A 24,122-nucleotide genomic window follows, 5' to 3' on the forward strand; every position below is an offset into this window, starting at 1 on the left:
CTCACACTGTGCGTCCATAAAATGAAGGTTATAACAGAAAATCTGTCGCTCACTCTCCCTCTGTGTCTCTCACTCACACAGACACGCACACCACCACCATCAACTTTGCTAAATTGTTAATTAAAAACATTGATCAGGCAGCTGTGACTGAGCAGCAATGTAAATCCAACTATTTTCACGGTTGTTGTGGTCGTGATAATTTTGTGAGGCCACATCGAAAAGGCTCGGATGAGCTTTCCAAAGTTCTACAAGTTGTGCCTCCATGCTTGTGTCCAGATCACACGCTGCACAGCCGCGCTGCTCCGTCTTTTTCGCTGACATTTGTGTTTGCGCGTGCGCAGTGTGAAAAGCTGCGGTGACACCCTCACGACCAAGCGATTGATGATCGGGAGCTGGTCGTGAGGTGTTAATCGCTTCTCGTTACCCCACGTACACTACACGATGCACGACGCACGATGAAGGCCAAAATCGGGCCGATCGACAAAACGGTCGCACGACTCAAAAATCGGCTCAAAATGGGCCAAAAATCGCACAGTGTGAGCCCGGCATAAGCCACAGACCGAGCAGCAGGTATATTCTTGCTTCGACGTACTGTATAGTCGAGCCAAGTAGGTACTATGAGGGAGGTCTGGAATGGTGTGAAAACCATCACAGGCCACAACATCAAGAACAGCACAGTGGGGGGGCTATGGAGAAGGCAAACGAACTCAACAACTTCTTCAACAGGTTTGACCGGCACACAACCCCCCCACCCTCACCTTTACTACAGAGCCCTCTCCCTACTCTCCTACCTCCCTCACTTTCCCCCCTCCCTGACACTATGACATCCCCCTCCTCCTCCAACCCCTCTCTAAACAGTACGACATCCTCCCTCCCCCCCTCCCAATCCACTCCCAGTGTCACAGTTGACCAGGTCAGCTTCGCCCCAGGAAGGCAGCAGGCCCAGACAAGGTGTGTCCCAGGATGCTAAAGGCGTGTGCTGCTGAACTTGGGGAGCCGCTACAACGAGTCTTCAATCTCAGTCTGCGACTGGGGAGAGTGCCCGCCCTATGGAAGACATCCTGCATCGTCCCGGTCCCCAAAAGCAACCGACCCAATGAGCTGAATGACTTCTGACCGGTGGCACTGACGTCACATCTTATGAAGACTCTAGAGCGGCTCTTCCTCAACCTCCTCCGACCACAGGTACAACATGCCCAGGACCCACTACAGTTCGCCTACAAGGCGGATGTCGGAGTGGAGGATGCCATCCTGTACCTCCTACATAGAGCCCACTCACACCTGGACGGGGGAAAAGGTACGGTCAGGATCCTGCTTCTGGGCTTTTCAAGTGCCTTTAATACCATCCGGCCCTGTCTGCTTCAGGAAAAACTGAACAGGATGGAGGTGGACCCCTGCCTGGTCGCCTGGATCTCAAACTACCTCACTGACAGACCACAGTACGTCAGGCTGAAGGACATCATGTCTGACACTGTGGGCAGGAGCACAGGAGCACCACAGGGAACTGTGCTGTCCCCTCTTCTTTTCATCCTGTACACCTCTGACTTCTGCTACAACTCTGAATTATGCCACATTCAGAAGTTTGCAGACGACACAGCCAGCATGGGGTGTATCTGGGATGATCAGGAAGAGGAGTACAGAAGTCTGGTGAGGAACTTTGTCGCATGGAGTCACACAAACCACCTGCAACTCAACACCTCAAAGACCAAGGAACTGGTTGTGGACTTCGGGAGGTCCAGAGCAGGTCCACTGCCAGTTCAGATAGAGGGAGAGGAGGTGGAGGTGGTCAACACGTACAAGTACCTCGGGCTGTGGGTGGACAACAAACTGGACCTGTCATGCAACACAGAGCACCTGTATAAAAAAGGCCAAAGCCGACTGTACTTCCTCAGGAGGCTGAGGTCTTTCAACATCTGCAGGAAGCTCCTGAGGATGTTTTACCAGTCGGTGGTTGCTGGAGTACTGTTCTATGCTGTGGTGTGCTGGGGGAGCAGCACAGCAAAGAAGGACTCATCCAGGCTGGAAAAACTGATCAGGAAGGCTGGCTCTGTGGTCGGCATGAAGCTGGACACTCTGGTGACAGTGGCAGAGAAAAGGACACTGAAGAAACTGCTGGACATTATGGACAATGCTGGGCATCCTCTGCACACGGCCATAAACAACCAGAGGAGTCTGTTCAGTGACAGGTTGCTTCTCCCAAAGATAAGAACCAACAGACTTAAAAACTCCTTTGTTCCACACGCCATCAGACTGTTTAACTCCTCTCTGGAGGGGAGAGGGAGGGGAGACAGGAGGACAAGGGAGGGCGGGAACAACTGAACTGCAGTGCTTTTTTACACTGTGCAATATTTGGGTTTTTTCTTATATTCGACTGTGCAATAATCACTGTGCAATATACTCACTCAAATGTGCAGTCCGCTGGTATTCCTATTTATCCATATTATATATTCTGTATTAATATGTGTATATATGGTATATTTATGCTTATATCCTTACTCTCATTCCCCTTACTGTATCTGTAACATGCAACTTCTGTCGGTGCTGTGCTACTGGAAACTGAATTTCCCGGAGGAACTCACCCGAGGGATTAATAAAGTTTCATCTAATCTAATCTAATCTCTACTAATGGGAAACAGGCTTTAGATCCATAAATGACACATTCTTCACTAATTAGGATAGTTAGAAAGCTTTCTTCTTTATAAAGGAGCAATACATGTTTTTATTAAACATTTGAACATAATACAACACAAATTCTTGCAGAGGATACAAAGTCAGAGAGATACAGTTGAAAATGACAAGTACACGTAGAGCGGCTGCAAAAACAATGACGTACAAGCAGAGTGCAGCAGCCAGCACAACACAAATTTTGGGTCCTACTCTCTAGCTTAAGAGCGAAGGACCCACTCCTGAGTATCATAGTATGAACCCTTTTGAATTGTAACTCACATCCATCCCATCATTTCCTGGGTCATCACTGTGTGAAGTAAGCGCAGACTGAACAAAACCAACACTTCTTAATTGTTTTTCTAGTTTTGCTCTTTGCGCTGAAGTGACTGATAACTGGCAATGAGGTGTCCAGTTTCATGGCATCAGGACCAAACTGGGTTTCCTGGGTTCAGAGGTTTGCAGAAGCTTCCTCTCTTTGTTTCATCACAGCCGTCCTGTTGTTCTGTTGGCCCACTGAGAGCGACTTCATTTCAGAAACATCAGGAAGACTGAAGCTAATCTCCGCTGTAGGCCTGCTCCAGAAGATGGACAAATCCAGGACTTTATGATCGCGACCTTTGTTTGTGTGATGTGAGAAGTACTCTACATCATTATCAGATAAAGCACAGAGGCTCTGGACTTTTACATAATGATGTTATATTCAGTCCTGTAAAAAGTTATATGTTTATTAATATGTAATATCCTCCCTGGTTACTCTGATATGCATGACTTGGTGGTGATGGTGAATAACACGTCATTAGCAAAACACAGTGTGGAAGAATTCCAGATTCCACTTTTAGTTCAACAAATAAGTGAAGACCTTTGACCTTACATCGGGTTTGATTTAATGCTTTAGGAGAAAATATCATGTCCTCTTTATGCAGCTGACTGCATTCAGGATGTGTCCTGGATGAAATGTGGGAACACCAGATTAAGGCCGATATTCCAGAAGGTATTTGTGATGAGCAGATCCCGTTTGAGCGCGTTGGCATAGACCTCATTGGAACATTTCACCGGAGTGCACAGGGATATCATTTTGTAGTAGTTCTAGTGAAAACTGCCACACAATATCCTGAAGCACTGCCGGTGCACACCATTTCCACAAAGTGTATGGCACAGGCGGTCCTTTACCGAGTCGGTATCCCAAAAGAGATCCTGGTTGACCAGGACACTTTGTTCATGTCTCGCAAACTAAAGGAATTACTGGGCATTAAATTTGTTTGGACCAGCATCTACCACCCTCAGACTGACGGGTTGGTGGAGCGGCTGAATAAGATGTTAAAATCCATGATTTGTAAGTTCATTCATGAATGAACACAGTTGTGATGGCTGGTTAGACCCTGTCTCCTCGCTGCCCAGTCACACCACTCTCATAGTGCATTTGTAACGCACCCTGGCTTCTGTCAAAATGTAAAAGAACCCACCCACCACTTTAATCACACTCTAGATCTTGTTTTAACATATGGCATAGAAACTGAACATTTAACAGTGTTTCCTGAAAACCCTCTGCTGTCTGATCATTTCCTGATAACAGTTACATTTACAATAATTGATTACACAGCAGTGGAGAGTAGACTTTATCACAGTAGTAGTTGTATTATTGTAGGGTCTACCTTACAATGTAAAGCGCGTTGAGGCAGCTGTTGTTGTGATTTGGTGCTGTATAAATAAAACTGAATTGAATTGTTTCAACTCAGACTGTAGTATCATTGTATGAGTTTCCTGTTTAACAAGCATAAATGTCATCATAGAATTTCCTCCGTGCTCCTGCACAGCATATCTATTCTTGTCACCAGCATATAAGGTTTGTGATTTTTTTAATGATCTGCTTCAAACTGTAAGAAACGTACCAGGTTAAATCTATATTTTAATTTGGAATTCGAAAATCGTTTTTGAAAAGAGGTTTTTATTGAGAGTTTAATTCTTTGTTTGTGAATTTTATTTTCAATTTGAAATAATCAATTTTGAAATATTGATTTATAAATAGTGCTTTCATTTTTAATTTAATTATTAAATAATAAAATCATTTTTAACAAATGCATGTATTAATTACACATATTTTATTGCACAATTCATTACTGAAGCACAAAACTGTTTATTTGATCCGCATGACTCTTCTGGTTTTCTGTACTGGCAGCTTATAAAATACAAAGGCAGTCATATGACCTCACGAGATTGTCATTTAGTTCTCGCGATATCTCGTTTTACCACTGTACAGTATTTCCATCATGGCAGGCAGTAAGTTGGTATTAGAGGCTAGAGTAAGTATAAATGGCTTTATCTTAGGGCTTAGCGTGGTTGTAATTCCTCTGATCAGAACCTGGTTTGGACGTCACGACTGGGTCTTTGATTATCTGACCGAGACTCCCGGGAAAATTGCGATTTCTTCTCATATTGCCCTTATTAACGGCCTCTTACTTCTGATATACAAGGGACCTCTGTACAAGGTAGGTGCTGTCATAAGGTTACCAACTTCCTGCTTTTGTGCTGAATCTTATGCTGAAGTCGTATTTTTTGTGACCTCGGTTTTTTTGGCATCCTGCAGTTTATATAGCAATCTAGTTTTACGCCATTTAATATTAAATGCTAAATCTTGCTGCTAATGTTATCAAACTGAGTCGCCTAGCTAGCTAACACTGAGTTAATCTCATTAGCAAAAGAAGAGAGTGGCTGTTGGTACTGATGTGCTAAACATAGAAGTCTGTTAAGCTTAGGAACTTGCTGATTTTAGACAGTTGAAATGGCTAAACTCGATAACTGGTACTAACAGTTACTTCATGTGCTGTGACAAAAAGGTAAGACAGAAGTCCATTCAGAAATCTGCTCATTTAGTCCCGTATTGGTTTGTATCTAATATAATTTACTTATACAGCATTGCTTGAGTTGATGAATGGAGAAAGAGGCAGTGATAAATTACAAAATGAGAGAAAGGAGGACAGTTACAGGATTAGGACGCGCATAGGATTAGCAAGGAGGATGTGAGGGCTATAAATAGAATGAAAAGTGGAAAGGCGCTTGGTCCACATGACATACCTGTGGAGTTATGGGATTGTCTTGGTCTCTCTGAGAGAGCAGGGCAGCGAACTTTGCAAACACATTGTTTAATGCAATGCCTGAGAAATAGAGGAGGAGGGTACTGGTACTGCTTCTCAAGAACAAGGGTGATATGTAGCACAGTAGTAACAACAGAGCGAGAAAACTGTCGAGCCTTACCAAGAAGCTGTGGGAAAGAGTTTTTGAACTAAGACTGAGAAGACCCCTACAGATTGTATGTTTGCATTGGAGAAGTATAGATAAGGTACTGTCTTTCTGGATGTAGACAAAGCATATCTTAGGATGCTAGGAGACACACTGTGGTACTGTATGAGTAAAGTCAGGAGTGACATAGACGTGTGTGAGGTGTGCAGCTGGAATGAGTTCCAGGGGATACATGGTCTGGTACTTGTATACTGTGCACTCAAAGCACTTTTTACTACAAGACTTATTCATCCAATAATACACACATTTATTCAAGCGGTTTTCCTATCAATGAGTGCCTTGTCTGTCATTCACACACACTCACACTCTGCATTGTGGATGCACAGGGGGCAGCTTGCCCATGGATCATTTGACATTCAGACTGGAGGAACTGGGAAACAAACTATCGATCTGGAGATGACCCCTTCTGAGCCAGCCAGGTGGGGCTGGGATTTGCCTTGAGCCCCATCTTGTTCACAGGTTGAAGATGAAGTCAGGCAGGAGTCTCCCTGGACTTTGATATCTGCAGATGACATTGTGATCTGTAGTGAGAGTACAGAGCAGGTGAGATAGAGTTTGGAGAGGTGGAGATATGCTCTGGATAGGAGAAGAATTAAAGTCGGTAGAAGCAAGACAGAATACGTGTTTGTGAATGAGCAGCAGACGGGTGTAATAGTGAAGAAGTGAAGGACGAGTTTTAAATACCTGGACAGTGAAAAAGTGAGTGCAGAGTGGGTTAACAGCATGTCCTCGTTCTAGGTTGCTGTGAGAGCCTGCTTTTTGGGAGTGACCTTTGGCTGTGGTTTAATTATAAGCTTCTCTGAAACCACTTGGACACATTTTGGCTGGTATGTACATTTGTTATGTTGTGTAAAACTATATATATGTCACACTTTCTTGGTTAAATTCTACATAGATTGCATACGTTGACATCAGGATGTGTTTTTTCCTAATATAGGCCGGCTACAGTTGAACGTGAAGTAATCCTGTCTCTCTGCAGGTACATGTGTTCCCTGTCGTTCTTCCATTACTCCGAGTATCTGGTAACGGCCATCATCAACCCTCGCAGCCTGTCGTTGGACTCATTCCTGCTCAACCACAGTGTGGAGTACACGCTGGCTGCTGTCTCATCATGGGTGGAGTTCATTGTGGAGAAGCTGACCGTTCCAGGTTGGTGTGTCATTTCTGTAATGACCTGCACTCAGTCCACTCAGAACTGTTGAGAAGGGAGGTTGCCTGATCCAGTATATTAGCTCATGCTGAAATAACAATGATCTCAGATTACATCCAGACTGTGGAGCGTGTGGATGGGCTAATGGATTCATGGCTGACTCACATCCTATGTGCAGAGCTTCTGGCCGTGTCGTAGTACCCAGTATGATGCTGGCTGCTGCCAGAGGTGTATCACTTTCCTTGCTGTCACATGGGTATGACAATCAACAGTTCCAAAGAGTGGTTGGAGATTTGTGTTTCAAAATAGGAAGTAAACATGTCTGTTAAGTTTAAGTAACTTAACAGACATGTTAGCTAAACTATAATAGTAAGTATTATAGTTTAGCTGGAAACCTGTGGCGACGTGCAAAATGCATGAACAGCTATTCATGTAACCATCAACATCAAAAAAATGTAATAATCTATTTTTTTAATAGATAACAGAGAAGGAAGGAGAAAGAGGCCAGCCATCATCCTTTCATGGGAACATACTGACACCTAATGTGCTCACACCTCTGTTGAATAAAGGAAGTGATGTACCCTGGTTTCCTGTTGGCCTGCAGACCAGCAGCTGGTCAGATCCAGATCTGCGCTCTGAGGCTTTTTATGTGCTCGCCAGTATTTCATCGGTCTTTCTTATCTCTTATAGAACTGAAGCAGCTCAGCTGGTTGAGCTTCTTGGGTCTCTTCATGGTTCTGTGTGGTGAAGGATTACGGAAGGCGGCCATGTTGACAGCCGGTTCCAACTTCAATCACATTGTCCAGAATGAGAAGGCCCAAAGCCATGTGCTGGTCACCACTGGGGTCTACGCCTATTTCAGACACCCCTCCTATGTGGGCTGGTTCTACTGGAGCATAGGAACACAGGTGAGCTGCAGCAGCAATCATTCGTGTTTAACTTCAGCTCATTTTCCCACCTGGTGTGGTTTGTTTGTGCAGGTGTGAACACAATAATCGCGCTCAGGTGCAGACCAAAGCAGCCTCAGCGAGACTGTTTGGTTCTGTGTGGTTCCAAACAAACTCCAGAGTGACTCTGGATCACAGTTTATGATGTGAACGTGCTCACACACTAATCCGAACCATCTACCAGGCGTATGGTAGAAGTTTGAGCTCACAGGAAACGTCCTGTAGCCACGTATGCTTCGTATTCTCAGTGCAGGAAGGCGCTATAAGCTCTGCATGGGCTAGCAGCTAGCTGTGAAATACTAAAGAAGTTTTCAGGCTCTGAACATTTCTCCCACTGTAAACACTACGACCAGATGAACACAATCAACTTTCTGGGGATAAAGAAGTCTTTTCACTTTCTTTCCAAGCTCTTTAGAAAACCTTTGGGATGAATTAGAGGAGAGACTGAATCAGGCTCATCCAACATCAGCCTCACAAATGCACTACTAGGTGATTTTTAAAACATTCCCATAGACACACTCCCAAACTTTGTAGAAAGCTTTCCCAGACGAGTTGAAGCTGTTATGCTGCAGGGTGTGCCGACATCCTAAATCCTTAAACCCTGTAGTTTAAGAATGGGATGTCAGTTAAGTTCATATGCGTGTGACGGCAGATGAGCAAATACTTTCAGATCTGGAAGCTACGTCCATCTTTTATTATGTCTGTTAAGCCCACGCAGCCCCCAACAGCAGCAGTGATGACGATGCTGGCGCAGTCTAACGTGGAGTCTGTTTACAAACTGTAAAGAGCGAAGAGGCGGAGGTTTCTGTCGTCCAAAACAGCAGCGCTGCTCCTGTGGTCACCTTTAAAACCTTTACTGGGAAAAAAGCGAGTGTGAGTCCTTCATCAAAGCAGCTGATCAACAAACTCCAACATGAAGAAAAGCAACTCAGCAGCTGTTTGTTTTATACAGAGAAAAACCTGCAGATGAACTGTGAACTTAGTCTGATAGCATGTTTAAATGATACTGCTGAAGGATGACGGCAGCCATCCTATTTTACATGGAAGAGAGCAGGGGTGAGCCTAAAGGGGGGCACGGGGGGCACTAGACCATATCGATTTCAATGCTATCGTAACATGTTTCAGATTGAAAGTAAAATAATACAAAAGTTTGTGTTTGGTACATTGCATTAATATTTTTGTACATGGGCCAGTAGAACACTGAGCCGCTGACCTGAGGGTTGTTAGGTAGATGTTGGTAAACTTTAAAACATCGCAAAACAGTAAGCAGTTCATTTAAAAACCTGTGTTGTTTTTTTTCTCTTTTGAATATTAATTATTGCTCGTTAATAGAGCTCGCTGAGTGATGTAATGAGATCGCTCTGTCTCCACCTTTCATGGATCTTCTTAAAAATGAAGAATGTAATTCTTGAAAAATGTAAATCAGCCCATTTGAGCTATAAATAAGTCAAGTGGGCTTATTAGTTTATATCGTTTTCAAGTGCTGTTTATGTGCAGCGGCTCCTCAGCAGTAGTTTGTTCATCAGTGAATTGAATCAGAATTTGTAATGAACATATTAAAAACCCTGAGATGATCTAAGTGTATATCTCAAATGATTTAGATGCAGTTTTCTATGCATCTAACAGCTCTGTCGTATCTAAGAGTAATGAGCAGCACTCCACCACTACAATAATAAAGGTCAAAGAACATATTAATACTGTGTATTTTACAATTAGGATCATTTTATCTTCTTGTTTGTTAAACACAAGGAACACAGTTTGATCAGAGTATAGCATCAAGCCCGTTAAACATGTGGGATATGGATCTGGTCAGTTAGGTAACGAGATTATTCCGTTTCAGCTGCTTTGGAGTTAAAAAATTAACAAAACAGGAAGTTTTCCAGGTGGAGGCTATTTTATTTTATTTATTTTAAATTAGTCTGTCATTTGGCCAGGGTCAGTGTCACTGCTAGCAGTATGAAGCAATGCCTGTGCCCTGCAGGTACCACCTGTAGTCCAGCTGCTCTGTGATGATACTGTGTGTGCCATTGCCAGAAGCTTTGCTGTGCGGCACCGATAGGCTGCTACTGTAGAAGAGCTGGACAGGGCCATAGAAGGTCCTTACACCATGAGCAGGACCAGTATCTGTTCTTTGTAGGAGGGACGCAGTGAACAATTAATAATAAATACATTTGACAAGATTTAACTCTGAGATCCAAACTTAAAACAAAACAAGCAAAAACATTACAGAAGACGTAACGTTTGATGTGATCGGGCACACAGAACAGGATATGAAGGGTTACTGCTCGGCTGCTTTAATGCAGCTGTCAGTGTTTGAAAAGCATCATTTGTGGTTTACATGTTTTGGAACACTTTGTGTAGAATTATGAAAGATTTCTTAAAGTACTAACTATGAACTAATTGTCCCACTCCTGCTGGTACACAGACCTCAGTCACTGGTTTACTATTGGAGGGGTTTTCTAAATCAGTTTAATGAATTGTTTGTTGTTGCTGACATCTGTTGTCTTTTTCTGGCTGCTGCAGGTGATGCTGTGTAACCCACTGTGTATCCTGGCTTACACAATAGCCAGCTGGCGGTTCTTCCGGGAGCGGATAGAGGAGGAGGAGCTCTCCCTTATCCATTTTTTCGCCGAGGACTATGTTGAGTACAAGAAAAGGGTTCCCACCGGGCTGCCCTTCATCTCAGGCATCCGTGTCAACTAGACCGAGGAGGTGGATGCTGGACGCAATAGACTTAAAGCTCTAAAGCGAGTCAGACCTGATGGGTGGGTGTGTGTCTCGGCACGGCCCTCCCGAGGTAAAACCCTGCAGCTGACTGAGAGTCCGTAGCTCACAGGCAGAAACCATGATAGCTGCGACAGTGTCAGGCTGCTGGACTGCTGTTTTTATATCAACCTCCAACATTCAGTTTAAGGCCAGACAAGCTGCACTCTTCTACATGTGTCCCATTTCATTTATTTCTCACGTGTCATTTGTACACTTGTAGCACGCTTTGTGTTCTCACTGATTACCTGTGTTGTTGGAGAGTGATGTGCTCATTCTCTCAGGGGTTAGTAGCAAATGTTTGGACAGGAAATCAACCAGGTTCAAAATCATTAGTGTACAAATTCTTGTAGTACTTCTCCATTAAAGCAAACTATTTTTGATATGAGACAAACCCACACGGAGACTCATTATATTCAAGTCCTGATGTCTGTGTTTCCCATCACCATGCTTCCAGTGGCAGATGTGCAGAATAAATGTCTGTTTATCCTCTGAATCTGGATTTAAATGAACAAGTCAGATTGGTTGGCAATGTTTACATTTTCCTTCTAAACATGTCCAATTCCACATCGTCCCTGCTAATCCCAGTTTGTCCAATCACACCTCTTCATGTGAAACCTGCAGTCAGGCGTTGCTATTAGGTGTATGTGTCAGCATATAAATAAAAAGACTTTTTGTAGCGTCATCTGTAGTGTGATGCACAGGTAACAAAAAAAGTCTTTTCTATGTGAAAAGACCAAAATTACAAAGAGTGAAACTCAGTAGCACAGGTTGGCTCAGTGCGCATCCTCAAAACATGTTATCTGGTTTAAAAACATGTCATGATTTATGGAGACAAATAGTCCCAATTCTCACTTTGTACCTCAGCTTTTCTCCTTTTTTTGAGCTGTGAGCAGAGGTGTTTAATAAGACCAAGGCCTCAATTTGAAGTGACATTTGTTCAGTTTTAAATGTTCATGAGAACTTTTATATTTACTCACAGTGTGACAAGAGCATACGAATACCATACAGTTTTGTTTAGTTACACTCTTACAGAGCATTTCATCGTCGTATATGACTGACTGCAAACGTAGACCTTCATATGTATATCGTCCCTGTTTGCGCCTCCTGTAAACCTGTGATGTGACTCAGAGGCAGGACGGGCGAGAGAAGTGAAAAGGTAGAACAGAGTGGAGTCACAGGAAGTGCTCACAGAGAGCGCAAAAGGGGAAATATAAGAGCTCAACAGGTCGATACAGGTTGAGTGATGAATAAGTGAAAGGTTGGTTTTTATCAAGTTAAATATACAAAAGTGTTTAACATAATTTTACTAATGCATGGACTGATGAAATAAATGAAGCTATACAGGAATCAGCCCCAACATTAAATCTACTTACAGCTTAAAAAACATTGAGTATTACTAAAACATGTGATGCATGGACTAAGTGACATCACCAGAGCTCCTCGGCTACAGCTGTTTACAGCTCAGGTGGGCCGACACAGCACTGGGCACATGGCTTCAATGTTGTGGCTGACAAAAACTTGATTAAGGATCGTTTCTAAGCCCCTGAGTACAAGAAGGACTTGTGCATACAGCATTAAACAAGTGTTTAGTGCTGTATGCTCGCATTATAAAGTACCTGAGGCTGTTAAAGTAACGTGAGCATGATCTGTATTCACCAGGAAGTGCGAGCAGCGCTCCAGTGCTGGAGCTCCTTTTGTGTTTTAGGAACTGATTTTTCTTTTTGTCTCTCCTGTCAGCCTGTGACGCTCAAACTGTTATCCAAACCAACCAAATGACTTTATACTGTCAGCTGTAGCCGACAGTATAAAGCGCCTTTAGGGAACAGTTGTTGTTAATTGGAGTTACATAAATAAATCTGAGCTGAATGACTGAGTTATATTTGGTGTTCTTGTTTTGAGGAGCGATTGGATTACCCTTATCTGACTGTGTGTTTAAGGCTTTAGTGTCAGATTTCTACTCATGTAGTAAAAACACTGAAACCACAATATTGTCTGTAGATGCAGAAAAGTGTTTACAGAGTTAACTGGAACTTTTTATTTGCAGCTTTACACACATTTGGTTTCAAAAACTGGTTAAAAATAGTTCCCCAACAGCATGTGTCAGGACAAATGAGCAAACATCCTCCAGCTTCTGTCTCCAGGCAGGGATGCCCACTCTGCCCTTCACTGTTTGCAATTTTAACAAACCACAGCATCAATCAGACAGGCTTTAGTTAAAATCAGTCTTTATGCAGATGATGTGTTACTTTTTCTCCAACAACAAAGACATACGCTCATAGATGAGCCTGGCTCATCAGAACAGGCACTATGCAATAATATAGAGACCATTCATTACCATTCATCAGCTCAAACATCAAACGATGCGGTAAAGCATCAATGTTCAGCTGCTCTCTGGGTGGGAGTTTCTATAAATGAAATGAGATTTAAAGACAGGGTGTCCTGTTTTCTGTTAGCAGTGAAACGTCAGTGACGCCCTCATGAAAGGGAAATGTTTTGAGGGGAATGTACTCGTGAGCCGTGAGCAAGTTTAAAGTGTAATTCTGCTGGATAGAACTGACATCTGTATGCAGATGACTCTGCTACGACAGAAAGAAAAGCTAAATGGGAGGAATGATGGTGCTTTGATGAACCGAGGTGCCAAAGGTGGAAACTGCAGAAAGTGTGTGTGCACAATAAGTTAGCATTTTTTGTTTGTTGTTGTTTTCCCACATTCTGTATTCTATGAATCACATGAGCTGCTTTTCTTTTTCTCTGTTGGAGTTTAATGTGAAATATTTTACTTTAGGTGTGAGATGACAGTAATATTACAGTACTGTATGGTAATGGTATATTGAAATGGGTAAATAAGGCTTCCCAACCATCTGGTTCAAACAACCAAAACACCACAGTCATTATTAAACAGACCTTCTGCCCATAGATGCTATGTGACCATCAGAAACTGGGAACATGGCAACACTAAGAGCGTAGGCCTTGTACCTGTTTCTGTGTTTAGCATGGCAGTGATCTGACCTCACCTGGCAGGCAGAGGTTTTGGCATTTCACCCTCACTCAACATGGTGTTGATTAGCTTCACTGTTTACCTGGTAACTTATTTGTATGTGTGTTAACTGAGACATCCATCAGGGGAGTCAGCATGAAGACCCCCCGCAGTGAGACAGCACCCTGACCCGAAGCTTTACCTGCTTCTTATATATAATAAACCAAACACTACGTTTCCAGGTGTCTGGTGGTGCTTGAATACGTTTTAATACCTCATGGTAGCAGTGGATACCATATACAGCACACGTGCAGCACATCTGGAGAGTATTAACACAAGTTTAACTGTTCCACGTTTTGTCATGTTACAGTCTTATTCCACCTTCCACCTATTCTGAGTCCACCTGCGGTGGAAAATGCACACACTCAGTAGTTGAGCATGCATGTCAGAGCACAAACTCGAAGCCAAAGTCCAAGAAATTGTGTCGAGGCACAGATTTGGGGGAATGTACAGAAAGATTTCTTCAGCATTGAAGTGAGCGCTGTGAACCCCAAAATCACTTAATGGAAGAAGTATGAACCATGCTGCCAAGAGCTGGTCGCCCCGACACGCTGAGCGATCGGTGTAGAAGGGCCTTAGAGAGGAAAATGACCTGGTTCTTAGTAACACAGTAACACTGTGAGGAACCTTGGAGTCATTTTTGACCAGGACATGTCCTTCAAGGCACATATTAAACAAATATGTAAGACTGCTTTCTTCCATTTGCGCAACATCTCTAAAATTAGAAATATCCTGTCTCAGAGTGACGCTGAAAAACTAGTTCATGCATTTATTACTTCCAGGCTGGACTACTGTAATTCATTATTATCAGGAAGTCCTAAAAACTCGCTGAAAAGCCTTCAGCTGATCCAAAATGCTGCAGCAAGAGTCCTGACAGGGACTAGAAAGAGAGAGCAGATTTCTCCTGTTTTGGCTTCCCTTCATTGGCTTCCTGTTAAATCCAGAATTCAAAATCCTGCTCCTCACATACAAGGTCTTAAATAATCAGGCCCCATCTTATCTTAATGACCTTGTAGTACCATATCACCCTATTAGAGCACTTCGCTCTCACACTGCAGGCTTACTTGTTGTTCCTAGAGTATTTAAAAGTAGAATGGGAGGCAGAGCCTTCAGTTTTCAGGCCCCTCTTCTGTGGAACCAGCTTCCAGTTTGGATTCAGGAGACAGACACTATCTCTACTTTTAAGATTAGACTTCACATTTTATTTTGCCAGTTTAAAAATGATTCTATCCCCAGGTCAAATACATAAATAAGAAATACACTATACATATAAGTTAATATATAAATAAATATACTTGTTCTCTGGTTAATTGCTGGTTAAAAACTGAGTTGCATCAAGTACTGACTAACATTATTAATGTCATCCAAAAAAAAGTTGATTCTGTTGATCTGGACGTAGCGTTTCAGCGAGAGAAATGTGTCGTCACTCATCCAGCTGACGTCTTCAGTCTCAGCTGACTGCAGGTTTCCAACCTTATAAACAGAAGCTCTCGCTTATCACCTGTAGTGATCCCGTATGTGTCAGGAGTGTCAGAACAGTTGAGACGCATTTTTTCTAAATACTGCAGGCTCTGTGAAACTCTGTGGCTTTTAAACCCCAAAACACGCTGTGCCAAAAATTGGTCCACCCCAAGGATCCCCCGACACAAACAGAGTAACATAGTGTACGCTGTTAAGTGCAGGAGGATTGCCAGGATTTATACATCGGGGAAACCAAACAACCTCTGGCGAAGCGGATGGCACAACACAGAAGAGCTACCTCGTCAGGCCAGGACTCTGCAGTCTATTTACACCTACAGGCCAGTGGACACTCTTTCAATGATGAGGATGTACACATCCTGGACAGGGAGGAACGCTGGTTTGAGCGCGGAGTCAAGGAGGCCATTTACGTGAAAAGGGAAAGACCATCTCTGAATCGAGGAGGGGGCCTAAGGGTCCATCTGTCACCATCTTACAATGCTGTGATTGCAGCCATTCCCCAACTCTCTGTGAATGGTACTCATGGTTATTGATCAGTGCAGGAAACCTGCAGTCAGCTGAGACTGAAGAGGTCATCTGGATGAGTGACGAAACGTTTCTCCCACTGAAAATGTCCAGATGAACAGAATCAACCTTTTGGGATTTCTTTACCTGGATGATTGAGCATCAAGACATTTTAACTTAGGTGTAGAAAAAAGTGCTTGTATGAAAGGGTCTGAATGGGTGAATGAGGCACGTTGTATAAAGTGTGTTGAGTGCTCCAACAGTTTAAAACAGCCATATAAGAACCACCACATGTACCGCTTAAAGAAGTCCAGTCACGTCCTTTTTTCAAGCTCTTAAGAAAGGATCAGGCCGTTGAGCAGTATTAATACTGTAGCACTATAACTGATGATAAGGTTACCTTTGAGCTTTAGGTGGATGCTGTCTGTAGAAAAGCTTCCCAGCACATCTGCTTTTAGGTTACTGTTTTATTAAATCTGCTCTTCCACTCTCTTTTTTGTCTGCTGGTGCAGGCACAACGATACTTCAAGATACAGTGACAGAGTCCAGCACAATCGCAGGTGTGACCCTGAATGAGCTTCCACACCTGTAGCAGGTTATGGCAGCTCCTCGACACTCCTTATTAGAGGAGTTTGAGTTGATTCCATCTGGTTGTAGAAACAGTGTCCCAGCATACAGGACTGCAACTCCCCAACCATTCGTCTTTTAAATAACTCACCATGTTCTCAATGGTCATATCGCTTTGTTGTGTATTTATTGCACATTATTGCATTTTGCTTGATGGTTGTGTGATTTCTACTGACTGCACAACAAATTTGTGTTTGGGGATAATAAAAACCTCCCTGATCCTCCAGAGTCAGCTTACCCTTCTGTCCTCCACCCGTTGTCTCTGTCTCTCTCTCTGTGTCTTGCCAAGTGCGTGGTGTATATGGACGTGGACATATGAATGTCCACAGTCATAATATATATGGACATACAGTAATAAGTTGAGAGATGTGATAAAGTGCCAGGCTTCTTCCCGCTAACCATCAGAGCATTCCACCGGAGTGTTGAATTCCATGTTTTGTTTCTTGTGGCTTGTCTTTGCTGTCATCTCCTTTGTGCATAGCCTCATGTACCAAGGAGGGAAGCGAGTGGAAAACTTGGAATTACCTGCCTGCCCTCTCATTCATTCTGTGGAACCTTGGAAAAGCCACTCGTGTCCTGCGCTGGAGACCGGTGTCCCATTGAAACTATAACATGACTGTGCAGCTCAGTTAAGCACCATAGAAATAACACAAATTCACTTTCAGTTAAGCTAATTTACACAAAATTGTGTGACAGACAAAACAAACATGTAAGTATTTTTATTCAGAAAAAATATTTTATTCAATGAAATCTCCTGGAAAAGGCCTTGAAGGTACAGTATTAGAAAAACCGGTGAAGATATCTTCAAGAAGACCTTCGATGATGTTGCCAACGCATGTAGAGGATAGAAGATGTGAAGCCTCCGGCAGAATCCTTTATTCAACACCTTTCATGAACTCCAGGAACTCTGTCAGAGACAACGAACAGGTCAGTACATCAGTCACATCAGCAAAGCTATTCATTACTAACTCTCCATGACTGGGTACAATGGAGGAAATAACGTTATTTTGAACTTTTCTACACAACACTGTTTGATTTAAAATCTATGGGTTTTAAAATCAAAGTCCATAAATATCATTTTCACAGTGACTCCTTTGGATTTTGTTTACTTGCCTTTTGAACTGATTTTTGTTACTTTATGCACTTTGTCAGCCACAATAAAGAGCTCAGTGACTCTGTAATCATTCTCAGTGAAATGGTTTGTGAACGTGATGAAAATGTTCTCCTTATGTTGTCAGGAGTAAGCTGTTTTGTGCACATTTTAACTGCGAATAAACTGCTTCCCATACCATCATAATCAATTTTGCCATCATTGTTTTTGTCTCCATCCTTCATCAACTCTTCGATGTCATCTTCAGTGATGGCCTCTCCAGTGGACTCCAGCATGGACTTCAGCTCTTCTAAGTCTATGTATCCATCTCCATTCCTTCACATAAAAATACACTCATCAATCCTACGTGGAATACTCGCTGAGCTCTTTTGGCATTAAGATTTTTACTGTATGTGTACTTTACATACACAACAATATTCAAAACATCCCTCCATCTCCTACTGGCAGTCAGCAAAGATTTGTCTTGTATCAGGCTGGTGGTATTTTCTTTGTATTTTGGCTGCGTGTGAACAGAAAATGCAAAAGAGACCTACTTATCAAACATGCGAAAAAGTTCAGCCAACTCCTCCTCAGATTTTCCTTTGCTCTCCTCCTTCATGCAGCGGACCATCATAACCAAGAACTCATCAAAATCTACCGTCCCGCTGCCTGTGAAAATACAGCAAATAAATAAATCAGGACTATAATGTCTTTTTCACCTTTAAATTTTATTTTAAATATGCTAACCATGTCATGAAATAAACATGTTCTTGATGGCAACATACTAATACTGACATACCATCTTCATCCACCTCGTCAATCATCTCCTGTAACTCTTCAGGAGTGGGATTCTGTCCCAGCATCCTCATCACCTTTCCTAACTCCTTGGTACTGATGCAGCCGTCCTCTGCATCCTGAATGAAGATATCAAACGCAGCTTTGAACTCTGAAAAAACAAATCGTTGTTGTTACTGAGATTGTTGTTAACGTTGCACACAACAACAAACAGCCGATACAGACCAGACTGATGCTGAAAATATAACATCTGTGAAGACAAAGCTAACTTTGAACTGTTTCTATCGAGGGCTTGTTTACAGCATCTAATATTACAGGAATTCACTGATTATCCTTTGTTATGATAAAAGCTGTCATTTAAACACAAAGATCCACAATGGAAAACAGAAAACAAAATAAAATATTTACACTGGAAAAATACTGTTATTTATCCTGGCACCATTTATGAGAAAGAAATAGGCTTTCCTATGGTGTCAGGTTTGTTGTCAAACAATGAAATAATCCAACAACCACAAATTTACCAATTTAGTTTTATTTATTTTATTTATTTTCTGTTTAACCATCTTTGATTTGTCTAAAATATTTATTTATGCTTGCTTGAAAATGTAGCTTCACATATCAGATACTTTACAATCTCAGGCCTTTTTTCACACATGGAAATCTGAGGCAATGATCATGAATCCCTCAAAAAGTATTTAAAATAAAAGCCTGAAATGGTTCATTGGTTTCTCCTGTCATGAAAAATAATCAGGATCTGTAATTGAAACAAAATGAACACAAAAAATAATGAAAACAAAACATTTTCATATTATTAATATAAAATGCTTTAAGGTGACTGTTGTTGTGATTTGGTGCTGTAGAAATAACATTGAATCATAATTATATAACTTCTTTCTCAAAGGTGGGATGAATAAAGCATTTTTCATTTCATCTAATAAAGAGAAAGACAGCAATGAAAAGAAGTCGTTTCCTCACCATTCTTTTGCTCCTCTGTTAAGTTCTCGACCTGGAGGAAAACATCACATTTTAATTGACATGAAATTCACCTGCCTGTGTTTTTCATTGGGTGATTGTTTGTGGCACTCAGCAGCAGCAGAGGTTCACGTCTGCAGCTTCACTGCTGCTCTCAGTATGGACTGCAATGTGACACTAATTTCTTCACTTGCTATTCTTGTTTATGGAAGTTGAGCGACGGGGTCAGCAGCTGTCACTTCTCTTCTTCCCTTCAACTGTCCAGCTGTTCTTTGTTCTCTTGTCGGGCACCATTTATTTATACATACAAAAGTGACATTTTCAAACCGTTTCAAATGAATCCCTTTTTCTTTTCTATGAACTTTCTCCTAAAATTCTTCATTGCACTGCATTGTGAAGTTGGTCAAATATATCACATTGATACACAAGGCTGACTGAACTCAGATTTCACTGTAAAGCTACAGTAACGCAAAGCTTACAATAATAACAGAACTTCACATTTTCAGGAGGACACTGACAGTTGTTAAAGAACAACTATACAGTCTGTCTTCTAATATAATTGTGTAATTGTCCAATAAATATGTATATCATAGAAGACATGTTATAGAAGGAAATATAACAGCATACTCGGCATTATCAGTACTCACCGCTGCTTTATATACATCATCCATGGCTGCTTATCTGATCCTGCAGTTGAAACAAGAGCACACTCAGACACAGCACGAGGACTGGCAGTTATAACTCCCTCTGCCTTTATTGTGAGAGGACTGTGAAACTAAAAAAGGCTCTTGACCTATCTCACAAAATTCAAGGAGGATGGTGGGAGGGGTGACAGAGGGATTAAAAGAGAGAAGTCTATAAATAGGAAACAACAGAAGGCAGCAAAGAACAGTGAAACGCTGTCAGTAGCCCCTCAGCTCTCCACTGCAGCACATTTGAAACATATCACTGCAGGCTTCAGCTTTTTCTTTTGGTCTTTGAAGGTTACTGCCAGTAAACACCAGAACTGCTGTAGTTCCCAGTGACCTACACTTACAGGACTGTAATGGACCGTAATATGTTAAGATCTTCTCTTTTAGAGAAAAGACACGGTGTCATTGAACCGCTGAGTGCTGCAGGGAGCTTTAGTCGACTTCCAGTGAAGAAGAAGATAACGTCTTGTCATTAAGAAAGTAAACGTTAAAATATTTATTGGTTAGAGGTCAAGTGGGACATGGAAACATGGGGGGAAGGTTTAATGATCACTGAAAATGTCCTTTACATGAAATCGAAATAATTCTGCCAAAAGCGAGTAAGTGATGAGCCAGAGAGTCAGTGATACTGGGATGGATCTGTGACAATCAGGTTTCAGAGAGCAGGACTGTATGAGAGAAAGCTGAACGCAGACTGAACCTGTGTGATTCTTTTAGAGCATTGTCTCACCAGTCATCCCCCAAATTTAGACCCAATTCACGTTCCCAAGCAGCCTTTAGTAACTGGTGAGGAATCAAAACATGACATTTCATTATAAACTTTAGAGATAATTGGCTTTTGAAGAGGGTCTTGGCTCATAAGCTCCTCCCACTGCTGTGGAGAGAAAAACTTGGAATAAAACTTTGGCACAATGTCTAATCTGAAAGCACTGAAACAGGTCGGAAGGACGGAGATCTGAGAGAGAGCGAGATCTGTGACGCTGCGGAAAACACCATCATTGTAAAAATCATTAAAACATGCCAGCCCCTTATTATATCATGCTAAAATGGTTGAAACAGATGATTCCTCAATAAAGGAGATAACATAGATACTTAGAGAGTTAAATTGGCGCTGATGCCAAATTTTCAGTGTGGAGTGAACCAAGGGTTCTTTGTGAAGCCAGAGAGGTTGGATGGAACAGGAGAAGTAAAGCATGAGAAACAGGACGGGGCTCTACACTGAGCCATAGCAGGTCCAAAGATCTGAACCAAAAGGAGATTTTGTGGATATGCACTGTCCAGAACAGAACAGGAAGTTAGGAAGTGACAATCCGCCTCTGAATTTTACATCTCTGAAGTGTGGATTTATTCAAATGTTCATTTTAATCACACTGATTCTACCAATAAGCGAATTAAGTAAGCTTCCCTATCTTTGGAGGTCCTGCTAAATTAGCAGAGAAAACAGCATTTAATGTTACATTGATCCTTGATGTTTAAAGTCAGAGGGGCCTAATTTAAAAAAGGGACATCAGGATGTGCGAGCAGTAATGATGATAGGCTCGCATTCACTTTTAGCGATGGTCACTCTATAATCAAATCTGTGAAAAGCAGATAAAATAATAATAATAATAAAAAAGCCTGAGTGAATGCTATTGGTGGAGATGCTGGCATGAGCAGATGTATAAAGGACTCTTATAGAAATGAGAGCGACAGATTTTGAAATTAATCCAGTTTTAAGTGAAACTACTGCAGCTGTCAATGGTGACAAAGGCACCTGTTTGTTCATTATGGAAACTGTTTCATTAAAAGTGCTTCTTTCTGTCACTGACAGGCTCTTATTATAAATGTCTACAGCTGCTTAGAGAGAGAGATTTTTTAGAGTCTGATCATTTTGGTTTAAACAGAAACAAGTGATTTATTGATTTACCTGCTGTGGCGAATGAAGCCTTTGGGCCTAACCACAGTTGGTCATTGAACAGTGTAAAGGTAAACCAAAACATTTTTCTTTTTTGTTTCTGTCAATCTTGAATGAAGTGATGCTAAAATGACTGTTTCTGTAAATGGAGCTCTGCTTTGAACAGAGAAGTAAAGATGCTTTTTGTGATAGAGGAAAATTATTTTATTCATTTCACAAAAAGATGTATCTTTGTAGACCATAGTGCTGTCAAACACTCACAGCTGTACATGTCTGTGATAAAACAAGTACTATCAATGAAAATACTTTGATGGCATGAAAAAATGTAACAAAAGGGCAAATTATTATGGTAAACACAATACTGATGTAAAAAAAAAAAAACATCTAGCATGCTCAGTCATCCAGATTAGGAAATTCTGCCTGACCGGAGAGGTGATGAAACGTTTCTCCCACTAAAAAACATGAAAATAGGACTAAAAATAAAATATTAGTAAAAGTACAAATTTATGACAGCTCTTGCACTGCATCAGTTTTCCTAATGAAATGCTTAATGAGTGTATATTAATGTTAGAAATGGTAATAATGTTACAGAAGTTGTACATATTCATATTTTTATGCACATAGCAGTGTTTGAAGTATGATGTTGTTTTTCAGAGAGTAACTTATAATTGTGCTAAATATGTTTGTTGCACTCTCCTTTATAAATGACCTCAATAGGGAGCTGGAACAAGTTGTCCTGGTGGCATCTTCACCATCACTGTTGAGAGAGGCGATGCCAGCACAGACAAAGCTTTGTTTCTTACATGGATTCTGCACGTGCAGATTCAGGAACACTGAATCTCATTTACCCTCAGCAACTGAAGCCAGCTGTGAAGTACTTCAGAACATCTTCCTTCAGCTGGGTGCCAGCAGGCTCTTGACCAAAGTACAGATGCTCAATAATAATGTGTATGAATGAGCCAACCATTCATTTGGATGCTGAATCTTCTGACAAATGAGCAGAATTTTATTTTAGACTGAAAGTGAATAAAACGATCCATTGGTTGAAAACAGCAGAGGAGGGAAAAACTACACTTGAGAAAATGTTTGCAAAGTTTGTAAAGTTTGTTGAAGGTTGGTGAGCAAGTTCAAATGATATGTTTATGAGGTATGTCGTATTTATACTCCATGCAACAGTACGTAAAATACGTACGTACAGACAAAGAGTAAAGAAAAATATGTGATTTTGACTGCAGGGTGAATGTGCATAAACATACATGTGCACATACATGTGCACGACTAAAGTGTCATCTTATTGACCTCTTATGTTGGCAGAAATGTTGTCATTTTCATTTATCTGTCCATCAGTGTCATGTGGTTTGGGGTTTTATTTTAAACTCACCTACAGTGCAGGCATATATTGATCAGTATTACAGTTAAAATCTACACAGATCCATAAAGGAATACATCCAACCAGTGTTCCCTCTAAGCTGTGCGCGGAGACTGTGTCAGCAGTGCGCGATTGATCCAACTAAAGCAGGATAACATTTATTGTTCCTGAGCTTCATGTCAAAGTAAGGAAAAAGATCAGAGATGGATTATCAGCGCACACGGGAGAAATGGTTTCCGTACTGTTAGCTGTCGAGTGGTTTGAAGACGCAAGACCATTAAGATCGGTGATATGCTCGGACTCAAGTTCATCATTGGCTAGTTTGCAAGACAGTCACTCAGATAGCAGGCCACACAATCTGATAGAGATTCAACAAACACTATGGAGTTGATATGATGGGGCTTATGGTCACCTTCTTGTGTACCAGCGCATCATGAATCAGGGGAAATGAAAAGGCAGACAGGACAGCAAAGGACACTACAAAGAGACTTTCAGTGGATCTGGTTATCTGTGTTAGTAGGACAGAGATAAAGAGGCGAATAAAGCAGAAAATGGAAGAAAGGTGAGAACGAGAGGACGTTTTGTTTTACAAATTCCAAATGAATTTGCAGATTGTTTTATTTTATTTTAATTATATAATGTATATAACTCACTCGCTTACTGCACATAATGTCCTCTTTGTAAATATTCACTCACTGTATATAATGTTCTCTCTCTTGTTTTTTTGCACAGTCGAGGAGCGACTCACAGTCGGGTCACATTTCACTGCGTGTTGTACTTGTATAACTATGCACGTGACAAATGAACAATCTTGAATCTTGAAATGAGAAGCACAG

The 24,122-nt window shown here is 41.6% G+C and overlaps 2 protein-coding genes across 2 annotated transcripts; one reads left to right on the forward strand and one right to left on the reverse strand.

The window, feature by feature from the left end:
* The first annotated feature begins 4,910 nt into the window (after window positions 1-4,910).
* icmt (isoprenylcysteine carboxyl methyltransferase) lies at window positions 4,911-12,697 on the forward strand. Its single transcript, XM_063463855.1, has 5 exons — window positions 4,911-5,153; window positions 6,703-6,791; window positions 6,944-7,113; window positions 7,805-8,022; window positions 10,585-12,697. Exons 1-5 carry the CDS (start codon window positions 4,935-4,937, stop codon window positions 10,762-10,764), a joined length of 876 nt encoding a protein of 291 aa, XP_063319925.1. The 5' UTR covers window positions 4,911-4,934; the 3' UTR covers window positions 10,765-12,697.
* A 2,544-nt stretch (window positions 12,698-15,241) lies between these two features.
* On the reverse strand, window positions 15,242-20,097 carry LOC134618394 (troponin C, slow skeletal and cardiac muscles-like). Its single transcript, XM_063463765.1, has 6 exons — window positions 19,979-20,097; window positions 19,335-19,365; window positions 18,364-18,510; window positions 18,119-18,233; window positions 17,764-17,900; window positions 15,242-17,381 (listed from the first exon to the last, which is right to left on the reverse strand). Exons 1-6 carry the CDS (start codon window positions 20,000-20,002, stop codon window positions 17,350-17,352), a joined length of 486 nt encoding a protein of 161 aa, XP_063319835.1. The 5' UTR covers window positions 20,003-20,097; the 3' UTR covers window positions 15,242-17,349.
* Window positions 20,098-24,122: the final 4,025 nt, after the last annotated feature.

Source organism: Pelmatolapia mariae, linkage group LG20, assembly GCF_036321145.2.
Source record: "Pelmatolapia mariae isolate MD_Pm_ZW linkage group LG20, Pm_UMD_F_2, whole genome shotgun sequence".
NCBI classification, from domain to species: Eukaryota; Metazoa; Chordata; class Actinopteri; order Cichliformes; family Cichlidae; genus Pelmatolapia; species Pelmatolapia mariae.